Source organism: Pipra filicauda, unplaced genomic scaffold (genome assembly GCF_003945595.2).
Source record: "Pipra filicauda isolate LSUMZ 115617 unplaced genomic scaffold, ASM394559v2 scaffold179_size1759329_pilon, whole genome shotgun sequence".
Lineage (NCBI taxonomy): Eukaryota > Metazoa > Chordata > Aves > Passeriformes > Pipridae > Pipra > Pipra filicauda.
This window is the reverse complement of record NW_024104286.1, coordinates 1,233,882-1,258,035: the sequence shown is the minus strand read 5'-3', so window position 1 is coordinate 1,258,035 and position 24,154 is coordinate 1,233,882. Positions and strand designations below refer to the sequence as shown.

The 24,154-nt window shown below is 37.9% G+C and overlaps 1 protein-coding gene across 1 annotated transcript; it reads right to left on the bottom strand.

The window, feature by feature from the left end:
• Positions 1-520: 520 nt before the first annotated feature.
• Positions 521-24,116, bottom strand: CIP2A (cellular inhibitor of PP2A). The gene is made up of 21 exons (XM_027744259.2): positions 23,981-24,116; positions 22,813-22,960; positions 21,686-21,798; positions 20,340-20,434; positions 19,618-19,714; positions 19,340-19,462; positions 19,043-19,188; positions 18,269-18,344; positions 17,049-17,276; positions 16,534-16,693; positions 15,576-15,717; positions 14,155-14,254; positions 13,182-13,300; positions 10,940-11,132; positions 8,664-8,738; positions 8,470-8,580; positions 7,517-7,713; positions 5,574-5,687; positions 3,700-3,782; positions 3,060-3,199; positions 521-1,974 (listed from the first exon to the last, which is right to left on the bottom strand). Exons 1-21 carry the CDS (start codon positions 24,080-24,082, stop codon positions 1,804-1,806), a joined length of 2,733 nt encoding a protein of 910 aa, XP_027600060.1. The 5' UTR covers positions 24,083-24,116; the 3' UTR covers positions 521-1,803.
• Between the last annotated feature and the right edge of the window lie 38 nt (positions 24,117-24,154).

Sequence of the window (24,154 nt, the reverse complement as noted above, 5' to 3'; positions counted from 1 at the left end):
CCTCACTCTGGGGAGCAGCTTGATATTTTTGCCCTGCCATTCCACCACTTGACAACAAAGTCAAACCAGCATTTATCAGTTTAGTTGTTAACATGCTTGACATTTCCTACTAGAATTTGTTTACTAGAGCGCTTCTTGGCAGAAAAGGAGAAAAAAAAAAATTCCCAAACACCTCCCCCCCCCCATTTACTTACCCTTTCCTCATGACCAAGAGACTTAAAGAGAAATGAGTCCACGTCTGCAAATTTATTTTGACACTAAAAATTTCTTAACTCATTAGACTGAAGCAAAGATGTGTGGTTAATGAAGCTCTCCTTCCTAAATGAGTTTGCAAAATTCCAATAAACCCCTTTAACTCAGTAATTCTGATTATTCCGTTTTTTTTTTTGGTTGACCATGCTGAGCAATAACTGCATTATGCAGAAAGGCAACCAAACTGCATCAGCTGTATATAAAGCTGGCAGTCGTCCCTACAATTTACCTCACTTAACAGAATACATAGAACACTGAAAACACAGCAATTATTTTATTTTTTATTCCCCTGGTCTTCCCAGAGACCAGAACAATGTCTATAAATCTTCCCTGTGGATGAGTTATAATTTCAGTAACAGGTTAAAATAGATATAATTCATCTGATGTTGTGTAATTGCAACAGAATGTACAAGGCTGTGGTCAGACATGAGCTGAACAGTTTCACTAAGGCGCATCTACTACACAACTGAAAACCAAAGAGTCTCAGGTATTTTAAAATTACAAATTAGCCATTACAAATTAGATATAAATAAAGAGAATAATGCTACAGAGATATGTCTTTTCCCCCCTCTGGTAATTCTGCCAAAATACAAATACTAACGAAATACTTCTGTCAACTGCTAAAAGACGTGTTTTTCATGTCACATTTAAATTAAGGACACGAAAGTGTTCTGCCACTCAAAAACATGCATCAAATCCTACTACTAGTCTTTCATAGGAAAGTACATTTTTAAAAAGAAAACAAAGTTACTTGAATAGTTACACTATGAACAAGATATGAAATCCTGTTGATGTTCAGCAAAAAATGACAATGCTGATAATAGCTAGCACATTGGAGGATTGCCAAAAAAGTGCAGACCTTTTTAAAAAACCAAGTGTTGTAGGATTAGCAAAGTATTATCTAGTATTTAAGAAATATTTGTACATTCATGCTTTCCCTAATTGGTGCTGCTTGCTAAAAGGTCAGTTAGGTTTGGTATTCTACATGTTCAAATTCATGTCTCCTCATAATTAGAAACACCTCCACATTTTTACTACGTGAAGCACTTGGACCAATAGGCTGATAAAAAGAGCTTCCAATGTAACATGTTCTAACTGATAAAATTCATTTTATTTTTATGTTTGTACTTTAGACATCAAAAAGCAACACTGCACAGATAATAATAATGGTATTCAGAAGAGCCAGAATTAACAAGATTAAATTATAAAAGTGCTCAGCTTATGAAGCACACTGCTTGTCAGACAGCCAAAAGAAAAATATACAGACAAAAAAAAGTCGGTGACTCCTATGTGCTTTATGTTTCCCTACATATATATTTATTCACCTGCTGAAGTTGCATTTAGCTCCCAAAACAGACAATAATAGTTCTACCAAGACCTATTTGCTATACAGTAGCTCATTTTTTCAGACCAAAGTTTCCACAATCACCACATTTTCTTCTGAATGATAGTTAGGTTACTTTAATTTTAGATGTTTTAAAAGTCAGATCTAAAAATCTTTACATACATTCATACATATGTATAAAACACTAAAATCTTAAAAACAGAGCCCTACAAACTGAGGTTCACTGCTTCCGCACTTAACTTGCCACTACTTAGACTATGAATCATTGCAATCATATTGGAGTGTTTGTTCAATTCTTCCTTCTGTAGTTTTACAAGTGCCTCTTTTTCTTCCAAGCGTCCTTCCAACTGGGATTTTTGAACTTCCAGAGAAGATGCCTGAAGAAACAAACAAAATGTTATCATTTCCTCCATTATCAACTGAAAAACACGCACAATACTGTGAAAGCTGGTGGTGAATTTAAGCAAGTAATTAAAAAGCAGTTTTAAAATTACAAGCTTATTTCAGAAATCTCTCTCAGCTGTATGTTTGGTGCACGTGAATGACTACAGCCACTGCCACTCTGCAAAATGGGAAAGCACCAACCCCCATGTCCTATTTAAGCATCAGAAATGTTCACAGTTCAGCTGTCTACATTTCATTTCAACACTCAGACCAGTAAATATTTACTGAGAACAAGGGAAATATTTGGTATATACTGGATAATACTGCCTGGAGAGATTAGGTTTTTGCTTCCAGGAAATGGAAATACAACAAATGTGTTTGTCAGACTGCCCACTTGGCATGCAAAATGAATCTCTGCCTTGTGAGTTTACATGGAGCCTTACCTGCAGGCAAGGACATGTAGGCTGCACTGAAGTTTGGGGGATTTAGCTGTTTGTGGTTTTATTTTGTTTGTGTGCTTTTTTTAAAAAACAAAACAAAACAAAAAACCCAACAAACAAAAAAAACAACCAAAACCATTACCCTGTTAACTTGGCATAGCCAAACTGGTTTCTGTTTTAAAAGAAGATTATTTCTTAGAGATAAAAATATTTTTATTAGAATTTCAAAGATCAAAAAAAAAAAAATCAGGTGCATTTTGGTGCATGGATATGTAGTTTAATTCAGGATGTGAGAAAGGAGGGAAAGTAAGCTGATCCACATTTTATATAAGTCAAAACTACCGAAGAGCAATGTGCTACACTCTCTTATTTAACATTATGCTACAGGTTTGGTGATTTTTTTTCTCCCCCTTCCAAACATTACGTACTCACACATCGTGCCTCATACAGCCTCACTAGAACTAGATCCTGACTTAAAAATCAATAGATATACAATTAAAATTGAGAGAATTTGCTCATCCTCTACTAGACTAGTATCTTTAGCTACTCTACCAGCAAAATACCCATTTACCAACTCATCAGTTAAACAGATATCTAAAATTCCAGTCTCTAGAATGCAAGTGCAAATAAGTCCTTACCTTGATACTCAGTTCTTTCCTTGCTTGCTCTGTTTTACTTAATTCCTTTCTAAGAATATCAATAGTTTGTTCCATATCTGTTTTTTCTTTCTGTTGAGTTTTCAGTTTTTCTTCCAGAACTTTTATATTCTGTTGCAAGGCTTAAGAAAATGTACACATAAAAAGATTGGTTGCCAAACTTAGAAAACAGGTACTGCATTGCCCTGGGAAACAAGGTGTTTTTTTAATTAATTTTTTTTTTTAGACTCAACATGGCTGCTAATTGAATTACTGAGTAGTGCCACCTACTGCTATATTTTAGCGGTTGCTTCCAGTCATTTGCAGAATAGTTAAATTAAGCTGTTCTAATTTGCAGTTCCTACAGAAAATAGTTATAAAGGCACGCTGTAAGAAGATTCTGAAGGGACATATGATGCTGTGCAGAGATTCAGTGAAGTCTGGGAAATCAACTTCATGTATCCTTTGGAAAAAATAAACATCTGTATTTGTTTCATTCAAATATTAAATTACATATCCGTGGCCAACTAAGATTTACAAGCTGCTTAGCGAGATACAGCTGCTTATCTAGAGCCCATAAGAACAACATCTAGTTAATGTGGATAGTTCTCCAGCTTCAGTGACCTTTCGGTAAGTGACTTACTCAATATTTTGCCATCTCTCTCCTGTAGCTGCTGCTGTAATTCTTTTCTGCGATCTTCACTTTCTACCAACTGTGCAGCAGTTCTACAAGTGCAGAGAAACAAATTTCAATGATCAAAGAGAGAGAGATATGCCATCATTTCCACGTCTAAGAAGCTAGAATGATTTTCGTATTATTTCCAGTCGCTATCGAGAGTTTCAAATCATAAAACCTATGAATGTGCAGGGTGTGAGCACAGATAGATCTTATTTCCTTCCCCCCACTCTCCATGGAACAGTCATTGCCCTCCTCTGATTATGGCAGAAACTATCAAAAAGGTTTATTCCTGGAGCTCAAAAACCAGAAACTGTTGCCTTTGATTAACAGCCACAAAGCATTCAAAACACTGACAGAACTGAAATTGTCATTCAACAAAATTCACTGCCATTAGTGATTAGGGATGCTGGGGTTTTAGTAGGCTCCTGAATAGGCAATACCATTAGTAAAACTTGTTTCAGGCATTATTCAGGACATCTGTACATAAAAAACTACCATTCTGAATATCACCTCAATTGTCACCCAATAGTCAAACACGACCAGTCCATAAGATATTGCCATAGCCCATACATAGGTTTGCCTCAGACTTCCAGACTTAGTGTAATATTTAGTTTCCACACCCATTTAATATATAGGTACTGTCACCTACCAGCAGCATAGCTGTAACCTGAGCACTTTATGCTCTGTGAAGCTAATCTACTTCTTCAGTGATCAGCTAGCCTAATTTCTAAGGCATATTCTATTTGTCACTTGCCTTGCCTAGATGGCATTTGCTGTCACTCTTGGTTACTTGTTCATCCACTTTTTATCTACCAGTGTCTAAGCTGCAGCCTCTAGCAAGAGGGGGGGAACTGTATTTCCGTGGTCTCCATTTTATTTGTGGCAGTTCAAGAACACCTCTATAATAACTGCACTTCTGACCTGCCTTTAATGAGGGTCAGCTTTCATCAGAACAGCTCCACAATTACAATGATCTGCATGTGAATCTAAGTGTACAAATTTATTCAGTAGCAAACTAATGTATCAGTATGATAATTTTCCATTTGAATCAGAACTCAAGGCAGTGATTTGGACTGCTCTGATTACTGACAAGGCAAGAGCCTGGAAGGATGAAGTGAACTTTGCAAGCAAAATCAAGAAGAGCATTTTATTTCTAAACTGAATACAAGGCCTGCCTATGAGCATGTTTTAAAGGTATCTTCTGAAAATTAATGTATTAAATAAAATCTGTCAAAGAGGAGCCCTATATTCCCTTAGTTACATTGGTGAAATGTTTATCAGACCTCTACTTTAAGCCATCAAAAAAGAAAAATTATAATTAGTCCTCAAGAAGACATAAGTAATGCTAGTTTTATGGTTGAAGAATGATGTTTTATACCACAGACAGAACACCAACCTTCAGTATCTCTAATCTCAAATGTGTTAGTTTAGGATGGTTGGATGGTTTTTTTTCTGATCTGACAACATTAAGAGAAAACTTGCATGAAAATCTTCGGGTGATAAAAGCATTTAAAAATTCAACAACTACCAAAAAGACACCTCCTCACTCCCCCAAATGCACCCAAGAACTGGGTCATCCTCTTCCTACTATCACTGAAGTCTGTGGGTATTCCCTCACCACCTTCAACTAATAAAGGAGCAAACAAAATAAACCACCACAGACTCTCACTACTACAGATTCTCATCTAACATAAACATATAAAACAACCCTGAAGCATCTTTGGCCTTCTCTAACTTTGCTTCTCAGATGTTACTTAAAGCACAGTTGAAAAATTGAGACTAAAGTGCTATTTAGTTTTACTTTTCAATTTGCTTTAAAAAGACTAGACTGAACTTACCTGTCATTCTGCTGCTCAAGTGATTCATTTAGTTTCTTCATTGCTTCCATTTGTTTATTTAGTGAATTGCATGTAGTCTGTAGATCTTTATAATGTCTTTCAGTTGTTTCATACCTACACATGAAGTATAATTGCTTTTGAAGAGTTTTATTTTAATAGTTTGCAAAAAAACCCCCAACAACTTGACATCATCTGTGCAATCATCCCACTGAAGCTACAAGCAAGGTGTTTTGGGAAAGGGGGGTGTTCAGTTGATGATTTTTTGGGTGGTAGTTAGCTGTGTGTTAGATTTTTTTTTTGTAATGAACATACTTTGAATCATATAATCATTTGGGATGGAAAAGTCGAGTTCACTGAGTCAAACCATTAACCCAGCGTTGCCAAGACCACCACTAAACCGTGTCCCTAAATGTCACACCTATGCATCTTTTAGATACCTCCAGGGATGGTGACTCAGCCACTTCCCTGGGCAGCCTGTTCCAATGCTTGACTTGGAAGAAGAAAACAAACAAACAAATAAGCCAAGCTTCAGTGGATCCTTTAGATATCCTTAATTATTAATGATCAGGAAGCAACCTTCTTCCAGCAGAAAACTTAGGAACTGACAAAACATACAAATGCCTTTAGAAATTTGCAGAGCTACTCTATAACAGTTTGGGTATGTCAGTCATCTTTTAAGGGACCCTGGGAGTCAGTTCATGACTTCCAGTTGTCTCATGATCCTAAAAACTGAACATACTGAAAACAATGCAATGTGCATTTAATATAGGCTTATGAAACAGATCACATACTCTAAGGAAACATTTTCCTATTTTCCTACCAAAAGAAAAATTCTCTCCCCTGATGTCAGTTATCCGATTGCTTTTAAGGAACAGTATATTTGAAGTATGCAAATTGTTTAGAAAGCAAGTTTTCGCTTTGTAAGGACATTGTGAGGATCAGAAAGCTTTTATTTCTACTTTGGAGAATTTAAAGCCTCAGACTGAGGCTGATTTATTTCATGTGACTTAGTCAAATACATGTTCACAAAGTGTATGGCTGCATATAATTCAAGCAAAAATGGAGGCACTTCCACAGTGACCATATTATACACATATTAAAGAAATCTCATCATGGACAAAAGTTTTATACATTTCCCTCCCTCAATGACTCCTTTATTGGCAGCAATAAGCCTTCAAAATTGCCTAATGTAATGCCTGCTCCCATTATTAAGCAAGAAATTTGCTCTTAGTTTTATCAGCTTCTTTGCCTTGCTGACACCTAGTGACAAGACCAGCTCATGAGAGTTGAAAAGTTTATGCCTTTATTCTTCCAAAGCACATTCTAGTTTCTATCTTTATGTACTTCTGTGTCTCATGTGTCCCTTTTTAGCTTCAGATCCTAAAGAAAACAACACTTATAAATAATTCAGCACACACAAGGTGCCAGTTCCCTCCCTAACTCACTTTTACTAATTTCAGTCAAATTTGCTACTGAATTGATCAAAGATACAAAGTCCTTATGCAGACATACTGTTATTGGCTGCTTCTCCACAATATTTGCAGCATATAATCAAGATTGTATAAAATCAAAGACAGACACCGAGAGCATGGTACAATGCTAACAGAAACTAAGCATTGTTAATTCTGTTCCTTAAAGAACAATGCTCTCTTTTATACAAAGTTCATGCTATTTCCTTAACTGGACCTTCAACATCCATGACTTCAGTTCTCAGTCCATTGAGAGCTGAATGTTAAACTATGTTAGATTTAACATAATAAGTTCTTGAATGACTTAAGTTCACCTCATTGACAAGCACATAGATGAAAGAAAAAACAGTGAACTTTCCACTTAAAAACATGACTTAGTATGCTATGTTGCCCCTCACAATGTGCTTAACCCAATAAAGGACATCATCACTCTTTAAACACAAAGTATTTGTTTAGTGATCTTACATGCCTTACCTCTGAAGAAGATCAACAGAGGATTTTTTCAGTATTTCATGTTCTTCAGCAACTGTCTGCAACTTCCTGTTGTGTTGAAAGAGCTGTTCAATATCAGTCTGTGCTCGTTCAGATTCTACCTGCTGAGCTTTCAGCAAATCATTAAGTTCTTCATTTTTTCGTTCTGCATCCTTCAACATTGCAGCCAGAGTTCTTGCCTTTGAATGGAAAGACACACCCCCCACAAATAAAAAACAAAGGAACAAAAAACCACATGCACCATTACCAAGAATTCTTTTTCAGAAGTCACTTTGTAATAGGCATGTTTGAGGCCATAGATCTAACACTAAAATGTTATCACCTAAAATTCTCTCACCTAACTACAAATTAATTTGTTCACTAAATTCCTTTAGCTCCTGTTATAGACAATGTGAGGGAAGAGGGAAGAACAAAGTAAATGATGACACATTTTAACTATGAATTTAGTAATCTGCAGCCCAGTGTTTACTATAACCTTTAAAGAGTAGAAATTATTCTGAGTTTTCAATGCACAGCTCAAATACATACCCCACAGAAGCAAGCTTATTTGAAAGTTCATCTCTGACCAGTGATTAAAAGGCACAAACAGGAAACAGTTCTCCATACACCAGCACATTCTATAGAGAATTTTAGTAAGTGGTTTTATTAATTCTAAAGATTACTACCACTAAATTAACACTAACGGTTAACAAACAATAATCTGTAAAGTAGGTCAGTTTTGTTGACTTCCTTAAGAGGAAGGACATTAAAGAAAACTGTGCCAAAGAACAATTCAGAGGAAAACAGGATGTTTATGATGAAAACTAAGACTGCCCTAACTTGCAAGCATAGCTTACAGATAAGCAGCATAGTTTCCACATGCAATCACAGTTAAAACTACCAAGGCAATTATTAGTCTCACCTCTGAGTCCCAGAGGGAAGCTCCTGCTACTTACCTCAGACTCAGCCTGGGCTCTCTGACATCGGTACTGAGCCATCAGCCTATCAGCCTGAGCCAGAGCTACGGCCTTGGCTTCCAAAAGGTCTTGCAGCCTAGCTTCTTTGGACTGCATGTAGGAAGAGGATTTTTCATTAACATTTTCTGAATGTACAGACTTCAAGGTACCCACACATGCCAGGCTGTACTCACTGCTAATGCCGACAGCTTCTGCTCATAGACGTCCATTATGTCAGAGATCCTCACGTCAGCCAACGGCTCCTTCATCTGTGGAAATGTTTTCCAGTTACTGCTACTGTAAATCTGCACGTACTTACGGCAGGTAATGCATGCTGGAAGAGCTCAATAGCTTCGTAAGTTCCACCTGTCTCTTAGCTTTTTAAATTCCTATTTTCGCATCTGAGACTGTCTGCTCCAATACATCCACCTGACTCTTGGGAAAAGTTCATGACTAATTGAACTAGTTAGGCTTAATAGGAGTCATCTGCAGTAGACTGTCAGTCCAGCACTATAAAAAGGTAAAACCATCACTCAAATTGTTCTCTTTGGTCTAATCTTTGCTGCAGAATTAGCAGTCCCCTCATAGGACACCTAAAGTAATCTGCCCTAACATTCACAGCACAAATGCTTATGGCTAAAACTCCTTGTTCATACTCCATAGCTTTCTGGCCCAGGAAAGTTGTTCTGACAGGATACTATCCAGAACAGAACTTACTATGTTAACCCAATGACTTACTAGACAAAATTCATCATATATGGCACAACAAATCCTAAGTGTTTATTAAAATATATGCCTGAGTCAAATGAGAATGCTACTTTGGGATTTTGGGATATTTTATCTTAGGAAGTGCAACTAAACACCACTTTTGAGCAGCTGTTCATATATGCTGATGTATGACCAAGTGCAAACTATGCCAGCTGTTCATACATTGAACACCTACTGAAAGGTTACCATTTCTACAATATTTTGAACCATTATGTAAGAACTTTTTTGCACGTTAACAGGAGGCCCCATGTAGCTCCAGTTGTCAGCTCATTTTTCTGTCCCTAAAGTACAAAACAAGTAGTTTATTTTCCTACTTGCAAACTTAAAATATCCCAAAGGACATAGAGATGACTACCATAAGAAAAGCTTCTCTAAGTTCCTTTCATTCTCTCTGTACAGTAATACAATGAAAAGTGTTCTCTCAATTATGTTTTTACATACATTTGAGCTTCACACAACATACAAAGCACACATAGAAATGAAGTACTGGATATTTAAAGTGAATGTGTATATTGATTTTTAAGGGGAAGTTCTACTAATCAGAAGGTCTAAGAAAAGCATCACTGAACAATTCAACAACAACTTTCTTCCCTAAAAAAAAAAAAAAAAAAATGGAAGCAGCTTTACAAACTGTCACAACACTGGAAGCTTCTGCTCTAGTAGCTGTTTGGGCACCTGTGGCTGCTTTGATTTACATTAATATAAACACAGCAATGCACCCACAGACTGTCACGTGCAGTCCTGGAAAGGATGATCAATGGGAGCATCCAGTTGAAGAGTAAAAAATAAGTCAATGAAGACTCATTTGACCTTTTTCATTATTATTCTGGCAGCTCACTGGAACTGGTAGCTCATCGAGTTCCAGTTTTATCACTTACAACAAAGAGATGAGAGTTGCAAAGCTAAGGCTGGAGGCAATCCCACTAATACAGATGTCAAGCTGTTATCAAGAAACTTTCTATTCATTTTCCCAATTTGCATACTGTTCTTTCAAGCCAAAAGGAAACAGAATCAACAATCCATCACTCAGTCTGAAGCAGCTACAAAGCAGCTAACTTGCTTTGAACAGAAAATAGAAAGAGGAGATACGTTCAGTATCTGATAGCACGGCCCACAAAGCTGCACACGGTATGTGGTGCTCGTTTGAGTGTCTCACTCGTGGTGCACGTTGCTGCAGAGGGAAGTAAAAACTGTCTTCTGAAATAATAACAGTGCCTTTCCAAGAAGGCCATAAAAACTGAACTGCAAATGCTAGAGTCAGCTACAGCCAACAAAAGGAAAATGTTGGCAGGTGTGTTTAGGCATACAAGAGGTGCACCACACTTTTCCAAAGCAGCATAGCATCTCCTCTTGATTACAGGTTATTTCTCAGGAAGCAGAGGGAGGAGGCTCCTTGTATGTGTCCTGGTGAGTCCAGGCAGCTGGATTATATCTGACTCCTGCCTTCACATCTGACAGTGAAGAAGAGCATAGGCAACCCCACTGGAGAAAGGGACCTCAGTAAGGAGTCTGAGCTTCTGATGTAGCTCAAAGTAACATCACTGAATTTTGCTCAGTAAAAGGAGCACATTCTAAGTAGACAGCAACCTAAACCAAACTCACCTGATACACACATGGCAGACTGACACTTGGATTTTAATTTCCATCCCTCCCAGTAAAAAGAGTGGCAAATATTTAACAAGAGTATACAAATTCTACCAACCTCTAGTCCAGAGTGAAGTTTTTGTATTAATTCCTGAATATTTGAAGCTGTGGACTCATCACTTGAAGGACGGGATGAAGAACACCTCACTGAAGTAATGTTGGTCACAGGTGCCTGCATTTGGATTCTTTTTGCTGCATGTTCTGTTTCTTGTTGTCTGTAGGCATTATTTGCTGCAATGCTTTCACCAAGCCTGTATAAACATAAAGGCTATTACTGACACAATCTGCATTGCAAGGACTGAAGAGGAGAACAATTTCATAACAAAATTAACTTCTCTTTAATGGAAAACAGATTAGAGTCACATTTGCGGTATCACAGAACATTAAGATGTGTATCAGACATGTGCCCAAACTGTCCAAAGATACAGAGACTAGGGGAAAAAAAAAAAAAAGAGTATTATGGCTAACCTTTACAGACAAATGCATCAGAAAGGGCATGGTGCTCAGCTCTTTTTGAGCAGAACAGATCATGCCTCTTATGAGCCTGCAAAATAGGTTATTTTACCTGTTATTCAACTTAACTAGGCCACTGTTTGTCTCAATGAAGACGGAGAAGGTATTAAGGAAGCATTTTTATTGGGCATAAAAATAAGAAGATTGAATCATGAAAAAGCGGAATGCTGCCAATAAACCTTAGTTTTCCCTTGTCTGTGATTCTATTTTACAATGCTATATTGCATGCAGCACATTGAATTTTCTAAGTTTTAACCAAAATTTAAGTACGCAGATAAAAGTGCAATCTGTTAAAATTTGTATAGGGAAGAGAACTCAAGAGCTCAGAAAAAAGTAATTACAGCACCTATAATCCAGTGTCTGTATGCAATTTGTGGTTGGTATTTTCAAGGCAGCTACTAATGACAAGTTCCAAGTAAAAAAGAATGATAAATCAAAACAGCTGATTTTAGAGGCACCAGTTAAAACTTTTTTCCTCTTGATAAATTCCTTAATTACTAAGCTATTCCAGCCACTTCATTGAAGTGCTGTCTCAATTGCTTCCTAAGTGAACCCAAAGCCTATTTTTAACCTGCATTTATAGACATATTATTTGGCTATTCCATTGTATAACTCCAGACATATTTGATTGCACAGATCCTTCATTATTCCAGCCAGACTATTTGTTACTGGCCATTATGAAGGTGTTTCCTAGATCAACCAAATCATGTAATTATAGAACAATTAAGGTTGAAAGGGGTCCCTCAACAGACCACCTAGTTCAACTCTTCTGCTCTAAGCAGGTTGCACAGGACTGTAGTATTCATAAAAACAGCACTGATGTTTTCAGGGTGAACACAATTTTATACTCTTATTACCGTGTTCTTATCACTGGCCTATTTCTGGGTTATGATGGAAACAGTAAGATTTCCTGGGGTGTGGGAGGATTTTCATTTGTTTTCTGAACCAAAAAAACCACAGCAAGGCAAATTGCCATGATTTGGTTGGGTCATCTTCCTTTACTTTTCCCCCCATATAAAAGTAGTAATTCAATCACTGTTCCAAGATAAGTTGGTTATGCTACAAATCTTTCACTTGAGAAAAGCAGCTCAAATGCCAAAGGGGCATCTGATTTGGAAGTTCTTTCAAACAATTTCCGTTTTTGTTTTTAAAAAGCTCTAACAAAAAAGGAGGAAGTTTCAGATTAGTTTCCTAGGTTGCGAAGACTGATACAATTTAAAACCTTTTTTTTTTTTAAATTTTATTATATCTACAGAAATAAGGACTATCAAATAGAGTTTATTATATCTACAGAAATAAGGACTATCAAATAGAGTTATTTAGGGCACCTTAAATACTTAAATACCTGAACCATATACCTACCATCTGACTGTGTCTTACCCTAATCTGCTCTTTCTTGGAAGCTACTGCAAAAGGGTGAGAAAAACTACAGGAACTGAAGAATTACAGGTCTGATAAAGTTCAGTAGAGAGAGAAATCTGACAGTCAGAATATTAGATGTACCCTAAGTAAAAAGTTCCAAGCACAGACTTCAGGCAAATGAATGCTGGGGGACAGGAGTCAGTGACTATGCTCCCTAGGATCTGATGTAAAATGAATGCCATCAGCATTTAGACTCTTCCTCTCACTTCCAAGATCACTACTGTCTCATAACTGCACAAAAGGAAAAGATAGTTATTCTAAAGTTTCTGTCTCTGATGAGCTGAAAATAGTACTCCAAAAACCACGAATATCACTAAGCTCATAAAAATGTGAAATCTAACCAGACTCTCCAGAAATAGACTTACACTATGGCAGGAAAATCTGGTAAGGGTGCAGCCTCAAACAGTATTCCAAGTCCCACTTGGACTTGCTCTCTGTGGTTTGATGTCAAAGCAAATGTCAAAGGCGTAATCAAGCGTTGATCCTAAAAAAGACAGTTTGGTCAAAACAAAATATAGCAGTCAACAACAACAAAACCTCTCCTACCAAACACAAACAACCAAAACATCACAATATCAAGGCCCACGAGCACAGAAATGTTTTATTCAAAACTTAAGCTACCTCCTTAAAGTTTGCCCTTCTAAGTTTCTGAGCCTGAAGTCAATGGAAGATAAGTGATTTTAAAAATAGTTTACACTTCTGAGTATTTAAAAACAAGTTTTCCCATTAAAGTCAACAGAACAGGTAAAGAGACTACTTAATTCCCTCAAGTTTTAAAGTGTGACAAGCTAAAGTTTTATAAATATTTATTGAGAACTGTAAAACTCGTTCTTACCCATTAAACTACACAACTCCCATTCCTGAAAGAAAAATCTCCAAAAGAACAAGAAGTGTTTGATTGTCTGGATTGCTTTTCCATCATTATTAAGGCATCATCTGACCAACAGGTATCAGAAACTGTTTTGACCATGCAAAGTCCCAAAGTAATGTACATATTTAATAGTAACCAACACCACTAATAATTATATTGTTGTGATAGTTTTTTTTCTACTTTGCTCCATTTAAACTGCAGTCCTAACACAGTCTTAAAAGGATAATTCTTAACAGAGAGCTAAAGTATGATCTCACATGCATTACTGAAATAAATGATTGAAGGAGAAGCAAACTGCTCTTATTTTAGAAGAATTAACAGTGAAACAACCTTTAAGAATTGTGCACTGGGGATTATATTTTCCTAGAAGTTTCATCACTTCAGAGAGAAGCATGCAAAACATTCAGAACTGTAGTGCAGTGACACTTTCCTTCAGATACATTTCATGAGACATTTTAAAATCATACCTGTAAAATTTTGTAGAAGCTGACCTCCATACCAGGTACATCCTGCTTCAATCTGCTCATGAGCTCAAGTGTTTTCAAAATAATATCAGCAGCAAGTTTGCTTTTAAGACATCCAAGCAGAAAAGCAAATCGGGTGGAAATAAAAGCAAGATTTGTCAAATCAGCACTGACAAATAAATTCAGTCAATTTAAAAAAAAAAATTAATAAATACCTTTACAAAGAAATTAAATATGTCTAGCAAGGCAACAATGCCAAAACCAAAGAGACCACATTGAGTTCCTTGGACACGCTCCTAAGCTTCTCTAGCATGCCAAGGATGGCAACAGTGAAGACCAAAAAAATCACTTCCAAGTCGAAAGTGAGGAAGGTTTAATTGTAGGTCCAATTATATTTCACTGGGCTTTGGCTGTGTCATCATCATGGCTAGGCTTCGCGAACGAAGATTTGGGAAGGCTCTATCCACATTTGCTGCAGGCACGCTGGTGGCTTATGAGGCCAATACGTGACAGACAAATCCGATTGCAAAAGGCACAGCAGAAAGACTCCTTAGAAGGTGTATTCTGCAATACACGGTTCTTTCTGCGTTGCCTTTTTTCCTCGAGGGTGATCCTGTGTGTGTTTTCAAAGGAGACAGCTGCGTTATAGATGGTGTGTCTCCAGGCCTCCCGATTTGATGCCAGAGTAGACCAGTTGTGGTGATCAATATGGCCAAGGCTGAGATGTTGTTTCAGGGAGTCCTTGTATCTTTTCTTCGGGGCTCCTCTCATGCGGCAGCCAGTGGCAAGTTCACCGTAAAGCAAGATCTTAGGGAGGCGGTGGTCCTTCATCCTGGAGACATGACCTGCCCAACGCAGCTGTGTTCTCATCAGCATGGCCTCGATACTTGTGACTGCTGCTTGCTCTAGAACGGATGTATTGGTCACATAGTCTGACCAGTGGATGTTTAGAATTGTACGGAGCTTTGGCTGTGTAATTCTTAGTTAAATCAACATTCAGGTTCATGACACTGAGCTGAAGGAACGTGTATTTCATTTTTAGTGCAATAATTTCCTCCAATAGTAATGTGTGATATTTTTGAACTCTGATTGCGTAAAATCAAAACGAGAAATTAGATGCCATGAACCAGTTCTAGTAAGCCTCTACTTGGACAAGCTTGAACTACTGCATGAGGTTTAAGGTCACTGTTCCACATATGTGGATCTCCAGCTTATGCCAACTGAATGTTTAAGCTAGGTTTTACTTACTGAACTGACCAGCAACATTACCTTCTCTTCCCACAAAAATACTCAGCTATATTTAATACTAGTATTGATTTGTATGCATTTAAGTGGTACTTTCAACTATCATATACTTTCCATTGGTATCACAACTCTCATACAAGTCTTGCTAAATTAGATTTTAGATAAACGTGTGTGCTCACCACATTTTAGAGTCCACTACTTTCGTCCCAAAGCCAGTATCAATCCCACTGTAAGTAAACTGGTGTTCTATTAGACACGTGCATTGGCTGGCAGTGAGTACCTTCGAGACATGCATTTTCAGTGTGTCATCTCTACAGAGCAGTAGACAGAGTTAAGAATAAATTCAATATACCAATGCTTAGGTATTGGCACCAAAAGGCAACATTTTCTAATACTAAAGGACACAAAAGCTAGTGCATCAAAGCACAAGAGCCTCCAAAAATTCTTTTAAAACTCAACTACACAAGCCACTTAAATCATGCTTAACTCACAACCCAAGTAAGCTTCAGTTTTCAATTAACACATACACTTATAAGGGAAACCACAATAAAACTGATGGCATAAAGAAACATAGTGAATAAGAGGCAGTGACCAGGTAGTCCCTAGAAGGGAGTTAGCAAAGAGACTTCTTCACAGAACTCAAGCTTAGATGCAGACTACATCCTGCAGTTATGTCCTCCTTACTAAACTTACTGTGAACACTAAGGACTCAATGAGGAGCGTAAAACTATCATTCCACACTATTTTTCCTTGTTTCACTCATCTAAATTTATGTCATATTTGTCTGGAAGCTGCACTTGACTTAGCCAGGCAACAGTACTATACTGATCAAGATGGCCAACCAAACCCCCATTGCAATTTCAACAGAAAACACTCTTCTTTGTTTTTGATCTGCAAAGTGCTTCTGAACTTTGCAATAGCCACAACTATCCTGCACCACTGTATTACAAAGTAATTTCACAGCAGTTAGAAAGCTACTTAAGATCTACCAAGACAACAGTCTTAAGTAAAATTAGGGCAGTTATTGTCATTAGAAGCCATTACAGTGACCCAAGATGGACTATCTTGTAACATCTTAGAGAAGATCATGGTGGAGGAATAACAAATTAGCTGCCAATAGACACACAAAAAGGATATTTGTCAGGACATTAATAGCCTTCACCATTCTTTCACACTTTTTCTTCACTAATAGCTCATCCACAATCTGTTCTGGCATCTGAAGATGATCAAGAAGAACAGGTAGCAAAAGATCCACAAAGTGTTCAGCTGAGATGCTGTTCCCATTGTTAATAACATCCTGTAATAAAGATATTTTATTTTGTGTCAATATTTAAAAGTACAGCACAAGGAAGCCAAGCTTACTCTTCTACTTCCTAGAAAGCAATTCTGATAGTTTTCTATCTACCTCATGACTTCATGAACCACCATATTTTCCACTTACAACACTGACATATTTCTAAAATACAGCATGTCTTTAAAAGAACAGCTGTTTTACAAAGTATGTTTATTTCAACACAATTTCTTTACAAAGAAGTTTTCTTCAGGTATTTTTTTACGTGCTATTTCTCAAGTCAAATTCCAATAGTTGTTTAAATGTAATTTAAAAATAGAGCTCTACGAAGCTCTTTAAACTCAATTATCAGTCTTGGTACCTCAAAAATCTCTCTGAACAGTTGCAGTGATAGAACTGAACAGTCTTCAGAGCCTTCCAATGGCTGGTTTGACAAGTGCACCAATGCAACAGATGGTTCAAAAGTCTTTGAGCGAGTCACAAATCTGGTGCTTCCAGAGACCGGGAAGCCAGACGGTTCCAGTACTGCCTGCCGCAGGGTATGACGCAGTTCCGCCACGGAACAGAAGGCAAGCAGCAGCTCCAAGATCTGTGTGAAGTGAATAAGAGTTCAAATGCTGTTAAGTCAAGAACTTACACAGAAATTGCGACTCCCATAGCACAAGTCTAAAGAGGTATGTAAGTTCTATGCAACTCCTTTTAGCATTTTGAAGTTTTCTGAAGAATAGTTTTCCTTCCTTAAAGCCAAGCCAGCAGCAGAAACACAGTTTATTTTATTGGAGAAGGCTTCTACAGTACTGAGTGTATTGCTTTCCCTTCTTTCTTAAAGAGTATGACTGCTGGCTAGTGATTTGGTAAGCAGGAGAAATGCATCTACACTCAGAATGAAGAGAGCTATGGAAGTGAAAACATTCTGAGACGTGAACAGATGCACCCGTCTGCTCCTTCTCTAAATAAACCCAATAAACAACAACAATCACACAGAAATATTAGCATTTATTATTAACCAGGATGTGTAACACATTCATAAATAAAAGCTTAAGATGTGTTTCACAGATGTGTTCAGCCCCAAAATTTTCATATTTTAGCCTTAGCAATAGATAGCCAATGGTTCATTTATGTAAGGTGGTAGTGAGACAAACCCGAATGGAACAGTATACTGCTTAAACTTCTTAAATCTTTGAAATTAGCATCAGGGTTCCCTGATCATCAGTTGAAGTCTGAGTAGTATTAATTCAAGTTTTAGACACTGAAGTGGGTACACACTGCATTTCTGGTAGACCCCAAAATTTCTTATTAGCTGAAGCACAGAAGGTGGTTTTGTTGGCTCTTTTCTTTTATGTCTGTTGCCTGAAAGCAGACACATATAATCTGGCAAAAAAAAAGCCATTACAAATTCAACCTGACAGCCTTTTGAATAACTAGAAAATATAAACTTGGTGAATATTCCAGGTCATTTAAGAGTCCTGAAGTCAATGTATTTCACTATCGACCCTTGTACACAAGGAACCTACTTAGGAAGAAGAGGAACTAGATTAGGAGTTGTACCCTCTTAGCCTTTAACTGAAAAAGCATAAATACCTTAGATGATGAATCAGGATCCCTTCCGTGAAGAAGATCTAACACTTGACCAAGGCAAGAGGTAAAGTGCTCGTATCTACAGCATGCATAGAGGAGAAAAAATACAAAAATAAAATTGAAATTTCACCACAGACATTTATACTGAGCGGTGAATGCGAGTGCCCTATTCCCCTTCTTACTCCCAGACACTTCAAGTACAGTTACAGTTTTGATAATGTAAATTCTATTTGAAATAGAATAAGCTTTAAAAATATTCTAAGAATGAAAGCAAATTCCTTAAAATAAGCCAAGATTTTTCATCTATTTTTATGGCTTGATTCAGATTGAAAATCAGCAACTAAGTTCTGCTAGCTGAATTTGCACAACCACTGGTCAACCTCTCCACAGAACTGCTCTATAACACCCCCACTCATGTAAAATTATTACTTCTCACAATCTCTACCATACTATTCCACTTCAAGATGATATAGCACTGTAAAAGCCAAGATCAAGTTGTCTGACTACCAATACTGTCCAGACAAAGAATTACAGAATACACTATTCAATATTCCTTAAGTGACAATGAAAAAAGCAGACTTCAATTCACACTTCTGTGTGAAACCATAACCCAACAACCCTTTAGGTTCAGATACAGCAGTTATAATCAACTATTCAAAAAGCATCTAGGGATTTTTTCCCTCCAATGTTTGGTTCAGAATTCAAAGAGCATACAGCAGAGAAACTGAACTAGTGCTTAGGAAAAATAACTTATTCTTTTAGGAAATTAAGCCATACCTGGTAAGATAATCTGCAACTTTGGGGTTCTTCATAAGATCCATGAGTAGATCAACAGAGTATTTTCTTGTTAGAGTACCATCACCATTTACAACAATATTGAATATTAACTGAAATGTTTGATGGATATTTCGAGCATGAAAGAGCTGAAAGGAAGAAGAAAGTTATGCACAGGCACATACTTTGCAGGGTCTCTTGCTTATTAAAACTAGCTGGAATTAGAATTTAATTTGACCAGTGTGGCAATTAGTTTTATCTACAATTTAAGAATAGAATAGACTTCAAAGTATCACTTACTTTTTCTCCTACTTCTTCATTTAGGGTAAGGCTTGATAATACTGAAAGTGCAAACACAACCATAGTCAAACTGCTGTGGGCCAGGAAGCTTATTAAGGTACGATAGAAACTCTTCACATTATTCTAAAGCAAAAAGGAGAAACATAGGTATTATAAGGCCTCCAAATTTACAGATATTACGTATTTATAAATAAGCCATACAAATCATGAATAAAACAAAAAATAAGTAACTCTTGCCCTTAAGCCAAAGAACCATGACATAAAAACAAAACTCTTACCAAAGATTTTATCTGACTTTGAATAGACAAGTTGTGACGACAGAGATTTGCCAGGAGTCCCAAACATGGTATCGTTAACTCATCTTCAGTGGATTGACTTAAAAGAAAAGTCCAAAAGATGTTTTTATTAAAGTACCTAGAATTTAATTACAAGAAATTGTAGGGTGGGAGACTGGGGGACTGGGTGGTTGGAGGACTTTTAATTTTTTGGGTATTGAGGGGAGCTTGTTTTTTAACCAAGCAAAGCAAAATTCAGATTGTAATCCTCACAGTGTGGGCAGCTTTTAACTGGGTACACCTGAAAAAAGCCCCAAAGTATCAGAGATTAATGCTATCAAAGGTCATTTATTGCATATACTTCTAATACTCACTAGATTTCTCACAAGGACACTTGAATAAAGTTTTTATTAAGCTAACAAGTCTGTTCCTAGTGACAAGCATGAATTTTCTCCCGGCTCTTCTCTTTGTTAGCTTCCTGCTCCCAGAGGTGTAGGGGTGGGCTAAGAGGTCAATTATTATTCCATCACCCAAAGTCCCACAACCACTGCATTAAACAATCTGAAACAACATGGTTTTCAAAGAAAAGTCTGTTAACTTCAGAGAAATAAATGCCACAGCTCACTCTGGAGACCAGGTTAGTACAATATGCTGTATGCCTTCAGAAAGTTTAGAAACTCAGCTTGCTATTTCCCATAAGAGAAGACAACCGAGTACACACTTACACGTGGTGCATTAGAAATGAAATTAATTCATCGATGTTGGTGCCAGCACAGAAGACTGGAACGTTGTAGGTTAGCCTCTGCAGCAACTGAATACCCTGAGGAAATAAACAGCTATTCACATGTCTTTCCTATAGCATCTCACTGAGGAACGTTACAAGTTACAAAAGATAAAACCAAAAGGACAAATAACAAGACACCACAACTGAATTAGTTTTCAGACTCTAATGCTAACATAACAATTACACAAGCTGCTGCAAGCACATTGAGTAACATCCTACTGCGCTGATGTACTTATTGAAGCCCAAAGAGATTAGTAAGGTTTTATTTTGACAGAGGAGTTGCCTTTTCAGACCATCCAATTCTCCCCTTTGCCTCACCAGCAAGTTCTCCACCGTCAGTGAGAACGGGGTTTTGTCCTATTCAGAGGTCTAGAAGTCTCATCAAAATCCAAAAAGTACTTTGCAATGTCTTGCAGAAAGGATGCTCATAGGAAAACAGATTTGCTCTAAAGACTGCCAGCAGATCTAATGGTAGCAAAGTCCTTCATATAGCACTCTTTTGGCACATAAATGAGTTAATGGAAGTTAATATACTCAGATATGACAAGAATCACAGCACAGGTTAGCAGCTGAAACAAAATTTAAGTGTTTCAAGGTCTTATTGGATCTATTTGGCGACTACAATATCTCTCCTGCTGATGGGCCGATCACTTGGATCCCCAAGTTGTGGTACTCCTAGTGCTTTGAGATATACGCAAACCACGAGAAAAGTGTTCTTTGCTGGATGCCTGACTCATTTTCCACTGAACAAGGGCAACAGCACTACCAGCAAATTCATTTTCTGCTTTTCCATTCCATAAAGAGAGATGTGACCACAGGCAAGCAGCAAGCACTTGCTAAAAGCTCAGAACCACATAGGACAAAATCTGTGCATATGTAAAAAAAAGGCAAAACCAAAAACCCTTTAAGGAAAGGTTAAAATCAGTGAGGTCAAACTGGGAGATGTCAGACATTCACTGTAAGCTTCTGTAAGTACAGTCCCCTGGCATTCACTGGCAGGTGGCACTGACCAGAAGGAAGGAGGCCAGATATGCCCTGCAAAATTTCCATGAAAACAGGCAGCCACAGCTTTCCTTTCACTCCTTCACAGTCACCTGCCAAAGTATTAGATAAAACAATCTCCAGGCTTTTGTTATGAACATTAGGAGAAATAACTGAATACCACACCTAAGACTTTTCCTGAACACATTATTTCAGATAGGGCTTTTGGAGGGTTATTATCTGCATACAGTATAATGTATATCATGCAACAGTAGCTAAATATCATTAAGCATTAGTTCCTGTTACCTGTAATAAGAGCGGGTCGCTAAGGTTAGCAGAACTTCGATGAACCACTCCTGCCAGCACGCTGGTCAGATTGTAGGTGTCCTGCAGAGCTTCTCTGGTCTCATTGTCTGAAGCTAGAATTTAAGAATTATTAGCAAAACCCCCTATCTAATAGCAAAAGCAACTGTTGTATTAGCTACCAATTAAAGCAGAAGCCAAAGTCAAGTAGACTAAAACTGATAACTTGATAGGGTTTCTAGCAATAGCTAAATAAAAAAAAAAAAAAGCCAGTTCTACTTAGGAACTGGAAAAGATGTAGCAAACAAGGATGACATGCAGGTAAAGCAATAGATCAGCTGGAGGAGGACTAATTCTTAAAATTTTCCAGACCCAAACTCAGCAAATATTTTACAGTAACTGTTCCAAAAACATAAAAGAAAGCTCAGAGAGGCTTAAACTCCATGAATCAGAGATGATAAACAAGTGGATCACCCCAAAGGACTCAAGTTTGAAATAACTACTCATACATGATGAGAAACTAAGCAATGAATGGATCATTTTACCCCACATACGTACATTGTGCTCTGAGCACAGAGCTCCCAGGACAATGAAGTCCCACTTCTGTGAAATGGAGGGGAAAAAACCAAACAAAAAAGTCATCTCAAGAGACAAGTAAGAGGCAGTAGATTCTATTTTGCAATTGGGAAACTTGAGGCACACAGGCCCAAGCTATAGAAGAGCCCAAACTGCCACCCTGCCAGCACTCTGGTGGGAGAGGTAAACTGAAGTGATGACAGTTGTTGATGTAACGTGGCTTCTCCCTATCCTTACATTCAGGCAGGTCTCTCACTTCTTCAAGCTCCAAAAATAAAGGACAAGAGAATAATTCCTCATCCTACCCAGTGAGGAAACAAATTCTGACAAGCACAATCACTGTAATTTCACAGTGATGACTTGAAATCTGCTTCTCATGGAGATTTAACATCTTAACAGATGTCTCAGCCAAGCACTCCACCACAACGAAAAATACTTCATCTTTCACACCTAAAGCTTCTTCCAAGAAATCCATCACCCCCACCACAGAATCAGCCCCTGTCTTATCTTCCCTTGCCCAGACAAAAGATAAAAAGTTCAGATGCAAACCTTACCTAGTTGTGATAGCAAAGTAACCACAGACAAGGTCAGAGATGGGTTTATATTAGTGTCCTCAAGGAGCTCCACAAGGCAGCTGAGACATTCACTAGGTAGAATCTGGTTTGAAGCAAATAACCGTGTAAGCTTCAGTCCAGAGATAACCTGGAGATGAAAGGAGAAAAATAACTTTACTCAACTACAACAGAGTAATTCACACAGAAGTCAAAGCACAGTATTAAATAGATTTTGCCCTATATGACAAACTGAGAATACAAGTGCTGAGGCATTTGTATTCACATCTGCAGAAAAAAAAAAAGTTCTGAAAAAAATCTGTTTTTCATTCCTGTGGATGTGTTACCTTTACTCTTGGAAAGTACTAGATTTATTTATTTTGAAAGTACAACCGAACAGATTGTTCAACACAAACATTTAGCAATCAGCCTTCAGCTGAGCCCAACAGCCTGCTTCCTAAGGACCTGCACAGGAACCCAAAGGTGCCACTCCACAGGAAGAGACGCAGCAGCAGTCAGTGCTGTTTTGGGAGCACTCTGTGACTGAGATGAAAAAAGTGGAACCTGGGTTCAGGGAACCCTATACAAGAAGATGCCAAAAATGATACCTGTGCACATCAATACAGGCAGACACAATTTGTATTTTACATAACAGACACATAATGTTGAGTTTGCACATTCCCTGTGTATCTCTTTACAAGGGACACAAACAAGAAAGCAAAGCGAGATGCTAACTCTCATACAAATGTTTTAGCGATTAAAAAAATAAATCTGTATTTGAAAAAGGTACCTTGCATACGAAGTAACTCAGCCAATGGCCAACACAAGGGTTGTACACAAGGCTGTACCTGGAGGTCAGGGAAATGCACTGGCCTACCCTCTGAGCAAAAAACACACTGGAATACGTGTTGCATAGAACTGGCAAACTCCAGATACAAGACTAGTTCATCGTTCAAACTCTGTTTTTTAAGACGTTAAAATAAATGATCCTTGTGGGTCAGAATTCTGGGGATATATGTCGTAAGACACGCTATATGCTTGCCCTGAGTGTTTATAAGCATACTGCACACATCTGCAAACACACTGTAAACACATAAACACACCACAAAGCATTATAACAAAGGACAGCCACCCCCCACGCCCCGCTCCCATCGCGCCTCGGGACTCCCACCTCCAGGCTACGCTGCAGGAGCGCGGCGTTGTGCGGTGTCTTGGCGGCGCGGTACTGCGTGGCTGCCAGGAGCAGGGCCTTCATGCAGCCCTGGGCGTCCATGGCGGAGCAGCCCCTCAGACGCTCCGCACTCCACCGTCACTCGCATTTCCCGCCGCCGACGCCATTTTGACG